Below are 5,683 nucleotides of genomic sequence, written 5' to 3'. Positions count from 1 at the left end.
CCTTTAAGGTCGACCTGGAGGTGAAGCCTGCTACACGGCGGGGAATTCTCTCCACGGTTGCCTCAGTGTTTGACCCGCTAGGTTTCCTAGCTCCTTTCCTGCTACTGGGAAAGAAAATACTACAAGAAATGTGCCAAAAGGGCATAGGATGGGATGAACAACTACCCACAGAATTAAAACCATGATGGCAGAGCTGGTTAAATGACCTAGAAAATCTGCAGAAACTCCGGATCCCAAGATGCTTCACTCCTGAAAACCTTGGGAAGGTACAGAGGATGGAACTGCATCACTTTTCTGATGCCAGTAGCCATGGATATGGCCAGTGTTCCTACATTAGAGTAGTGACAGAGGATAAAGTGCATTGTTCCTTAGTCATAGGTAAGGCGAGGGTCGCACCTACAAAGGTTGTCACCATACCTAGACTAGAGTTGACAGCTGCAGTGGTCTCTTCAGCAGTCAGTAGTGTATTGAAGGAGGAGCTGGAGCTCAAAATCGACCAAGAGTACTTCTGGACAGATTCTCAGGTAGTTTTGGGCTACATCAACAATGACGCTCGAAGGTTTCACGTCTTTGTTGCAAATAGAGTGCAAAGAATAAAAGAAACGACAGATCCAACACAGTGGAACTATGTCGACAGTGACCAAAACCCAGCGGATCACGCTTCCAGAGGCCTGAAGGTGTCAGAGTTGATGAATTCAACCTGGTTTACAGGACCAAAATTCCTGTGGGAAAGAGAGATTGTGACACAAAAACTTACTCCACAGCTTATGATTGGAGATCCAGAAGTAAAAACAACACACATACTACAAGTAAAAGTAGTTGAAGAGGACAGTTTTTTGCAGAGATTTGAGCGGTTCTCAAAATGGCATACAGTACTGAATGTTGTTGCTCGAATTCAGAAATTAGCAAAGGGGACCAAAATGACAGAGCCTGTAAATGTCGAGGACAGAAGAAAAGCTAGTCTTGTACTTGTGAAGTTAGCACAAAAAGATGCATTCAAAGAGGAAGTGCAAATGTTAAGTCACGGTAATCTGCCACGCAGCCATCAGCTGTTTCAGCTTGACCCTGTAGTGCAGGATGGGATCCTCAGGGTGGGTGGGAGATTGAAGAAGGCCTCCTTACCTCTGGATGAGAAGCATCCTGTTATCTCACCACTGACAGTATCAGTGATCCCAAAGGTTTAGAGCCACTCACGCCTAACCATTTGCTTACCATGAAAAGTTCTGTCCCACTGCCTCCTCCAGGAGAATTTGTAGCAGAGGATGTATATGTTAGGAAAAGGTGGCGCAGAGTCCAGTATCTGGCGGAACAATTTTGGAGTAGATGGAGGAAAGAGTACCTAGCAAACATCACCCTCAGACAATGCTGGCATTCTTCAAAGAGAAATGTGAAGGTTGGAGATATTGTCATTGTGAAAGAGAAGGAAATTCCCCGCAATGAGTGGAGGCTTGGAAGGGTACTAGATGTTTGTAAAGATGAGGATGGACTAGTACGAAAGGCTACTGTACAAATGGGAAGTCGAAAATGTGGGGACAAGAGTCAACAAAACACTACTTCATCCATACTTGAACGTCCTATTCATAAATTAGTTGTGCTTGTAGAAAACAAGTAAAGTATGTTCCACAGGAACCAAAAATCAAACCACTTCCCAAATACCAGATGTTTAATTGATGAAATTACTGGATTTATTCAATGTTTGTGTAAAGGTTTCATAAATTACAGTAATTTGGTGGGAGTGTAACTGTCCAGGGGACAGTAATTTAATTGTGGTCTCATTTATTGTTATTGTTTTTATAAATAATACGTAAAATTATAAAAATTGATTTAAAGGTAAAATAAATAAGGTTTATATGTTTAATGTTAAAAATGCAACACTGTTTTTAAATGTTTTTGATAGATATAAATAAGTCACATGACCACGGTTTAGTTCAGGGTTCAATGTGAAGGATTGTGGGAAATGCAACATGGCGGCAGAGTCATACACCATTACAACGTGCTACAGAGAAGAAGACAAACTAACAAGCGAACTATTCCGATGGTCTGAGAGGCGCACACGGTAACTGTGACTTATTTATTTCATGTTATTCATATTTGTTTCATGTTTTTGTAAAAGTCTTTTGTGTAAACAGTTTTTATAGCAAGTGTATGTGATGAGATAATTTTCATGTGAGTTTGTGTAATTTAAAGGTTTCTGTGTCTTTTATTTTGTAGTTTTCACGGTGTCTGCTGACTGGAGAGGGATAATAAAAAGTTAAAAGACATCTGTATGATTCGTGGCCTTCATAAACATCAGACCTGAGTAGTTACAAAGGCTTCTTAAAACATTGCTGCCAGAAATGGGGTTAATGTCTTGCTATAATCTTTGTAAAATTCTCCTATTAACCCATCATTTCCAGGTGATTTATTATCTTTCAAAGCTGTGATGCCAGTTTGTAAATCATTTAAGCTAATTTTTTGGTCACATACTAACTTAAAGTTGTCATCAGTTTTTTTAACGCCTGGTTCTAAGCCTTTAAGGAACACATCAATATTATCTTGGGCTACTAAATCAGCAGTGTAAACTGTTTCATAGAACTTGGCCACATATTGTGAGATTACCTTTTCATTATCAGATATCGTGTCATTAATTCTGAGTTTGACCAGAGACGACTGTTCATAATTTCTTTTTTCTAAGTTAAAGAAATACTTTGTACATTTTTCACCTTGTTCTAGCCATCTTCTCCTAGATCTGACAAAAGCACCCTTGGCTTTTTCTTCATATATTTGTCTAGTTCAGCTTGTGCAGTTGTCAGATCTTTCATTTCTTCCTCAGACAGATTTGTTTTACTTGATAATTTTATGATTTTTGTGATCATTTGAGATTCTCTCTCTTTATTTGTTCTAGAAATCTTTTTACTCATTAATATGGCCAAATTCCGAATTTCAAATTTCATTAATTCCCAATATTTACTGAAACTATTAAATAATTTAGTTTGTTTCCAGTGTCTATCTATGATTTTTTTGAGTTTCTTTTTGGAATTCTTTATTCTGTAACAATGTCTTGTTTAACTTCCAATAATCTCTGTTAACCCTTATGTACCCTAGGGGGTCATTTTGTACCCTAGGGGATCGATCTGGACCCCCAACCCCACTTGGTACACAGGAGGAGGAGGAGGAGGAGGAAAGAGTTGTCAACAAAAGGAACGAGTGGTGTAAGCTAACCAGATAGCGATTTTATTTCATCAAGATGTCGAGGCTGCCATAATAACTGGGCCAAGAGGAGAGAGTTTTTGAAACAAACTTGTTGTGAACATCGTGTGGAGAGATGGGAGTGTTGTGGGGCTCCATATAATCTACATCGTCCGCCCAAAGATGAGGAGCACATGCGGCTGTGGCTGAAAGCGCTCAACCTTAAGTCCGAAGCGCTGTTATGTATGTTCGTTTCATTTTGTGGACAGAGAGCCGACAGAGGAGCACCCTTACCCTGAGAAATGGCTCGGCTATGATGCTCCAGTGAAGAAGCCACGGCGGGCTTTGAAGAGGTTGTCAGATAGGGGTGAGTGAGATATTGTTTTGCCTGACGTAAAGTTCCCATGATCCATGCTGTGATTACATTTAATGATCAGTTATGAACAATTAACTGAAACAATTTCTAAAATTACATTTTAAATTGTATTAACCCTTATGTACCCGAGGGGGTCATTTTTTACCCTAGGGGATCGATCTGGACCCCCAACCCCACTTGGTACGCAGGAGGAGGAGGAGGAGGAGGAGGAGGAAAGAGAGGCTCTGCCAGGGGTCTTTGTTTCTTACAGGGTGGTGGTGGTGGTTGGGGGGGAGGGGTGGGGTGGGGTGGGGGGGTTGTTCTGGACCCCTCCGGACCCCGCGGAAGCGAAGAAGCTGACTCTTCTCTCCCACCTGCGGGGGTCCACAACGACCCCCCGACAAAGAGCCCCTCCTTCTTCCCATCCTTCTCCTCCTCCTCCTCCTCCTCCTCCTCCTCCCCCTCATCATCATCATCATCATCATCGTCATCATCATCGTCATCCGGTGTGGTTAGAGGAGGAAGAGAATAATGAGGAGGAGAAGGGAGAAGGAAGGGAAGAAGGAGGGGGTCAGCCGGGCTCTTTGTTTCTTAGGGGTCATGGGGGGTCGTTCTGGACCCCCCTGCAGGTGAGAGAGGAGAGCCAGCTTCTTTGCTTATGCTGTGACAACAACAACAACAACAACAACGCAACTGAAAAAAAAGAGACCGTGACAGCCAGAAACAGGTATAATCCGCATATCTTTATTGAGCAGGCAAAAAAAAAATACTACAAGATTGGAACAATAAAGACCATCATAAAAGAACAACATGATCAGTAACTCACAGAAACAACATCAATTCTTACGAGTCTGTGCGGTTGTATTTTTGATGAATGGGGGGAACATGGAGGAAGGAAGGAAGGAATGGGGTCAGCTGGGGTCAATGTTTCTTAGGAGGTGGTGGTGGTAGGGGGTTGTTCCAGACCCCTCCCTCCCTCTCCCCCCACCCCCCGGTGGTGGTGGTGGTGGCGGTGGTGGAACGGTGATGATGTTGATGAAGAGGAGGAGAAGGAAGGGAAGAAGGTGGGGGTCAGCCGGGCTCTTTGTTTCTTAGGGGTCGTGGAGGGTCGTTCTGGACCCCGCACAGCTTCTTCGCTGCCACCGCAGTCACAGCCGCAGCCGCTTCCTTTTCTTCTTCAGGAGGAGAAGGAAGGGAAGAAGGAGGGGGTCAGTCGGGCTCTCTGTTTCTTAGGGGTCGTTCTGGACCCCCCTGCAGGTGGGAGAGGAGAGCCAGCGTCTTTGCTTATGCTGTGACAGCAACAACAACAACAACAATAACAGCAACAGCAACAACAACAACAACGCAACTGAAAAAAAGAGACTGTGACAGCCAGAAACAGGTATAATCGGAATATCTTTATTGAGCAGGCAAAAAAAAAAACTTCGAGATTGGAACCATAAAGACCATCATAAAAGAACATGATCAGTAACTCACAGAAACAACATCAATTCTTACGAGTCTGTGCGGTTGTATTTTTGATGAATGGAGGAACATGGAGGAAGGAAGGAATGAAGGAATGGGGTCAGCCGGGGTCAATGTTTCTTAGGAGGTGGTGGTGGTAGGGGGTTGTTCTGGACTCCTCCCTCCCTCTCCTCCCCCCCCCCGGTGGTGGTGGTGGTGGCGGTGGTGGCAGCGGGGGAACGGTGCGGTCAGAGGAGAATGATGATGATGATGTTGATGCCGCCGATGCAGCCGATGCCGCTGCCGCTACAGCTGCTTCCTCTTCTTCTTCGTCTTCTTCTTCTTCTTCTGCTTCTTCTGCTTCTTCTCCTCCTTCTCCTCGTGGTGTAGCGGCGGCGGCGGCGGCCCAAGCGGGACAGTAGCAAATCACGCAGCCGGAACACACGTGAATCAGACACCTGTGGCAAACCGTGTTGGTCTTGACGTCGTTGCTCCTCGGGCAGACCAGGCACCGTTTCCTTTTTTTCCTAAGGTCGACCAGAAGACGTAAGCGGTCTTCGTCTTCGCGGTCTCCTGCGCACCGCGGGGGAGGCGGAGGCGGCGGAGGCAGAGGCCTGGCGGCAGAGACGGCAGAGGCGGCGGCGAACGCGCGGCCACGGACATTTGGCGCCCTGGGGACGGTAGAGGGTCGTCTCGTCGCACCCGACATGGGCTGGA

General features: G+C 45.1%; 1 protein-coding gene across 1 annotated transcript; it reads left to right on the top strand.

Moving 5' to 3' along the window:
* The first annotated feature begins 201 nt into the window (after positions 1 to 201).
* Positions 202 to 2,308, top strand: LOC127531565 (uncharacterized). Its single transcript, XM_051941187.1, has 2 exons — positions 202 to 2,056; positions 2,212 to 2,308. Exon 1 carries the CDS (start codon positions 276 to 278, stop codon positions 1,182 to 1,184), a length of 909 nt encoding a protein of 302 aa, XP_051797147.1. The 5' UTR covers positions 202 to 275; the 3' UTR covers positions 1,185 to 2,056; positions 2,212 to 2,308.
* The last annotated feature ends 3,375 nt before the right edge of the window (positions 2,309 to 5,683 follow it).

This window comes from Acanthochromis polyacanthus, chromosome 21, assembly GCF_021347895.1.
Source record: "Acanthochromis polyacanthus isolate Apoly-LR-REF ecotype Palm Island chromosome 21, KAUST_Apoly_ChrSc, whole genome shotgun sequence".
NCBI classification, from domain to species: Eukaryota; Metazoa; Chordata; class Actinopteri; family Pomacentridae; genus Acanthochromis; species Acanthochromis polyacanthus.
Note: the sequence above shows the minus strand (reverse complement) of the source record. Positions and strands in the feature narration are given on the sequence as shown.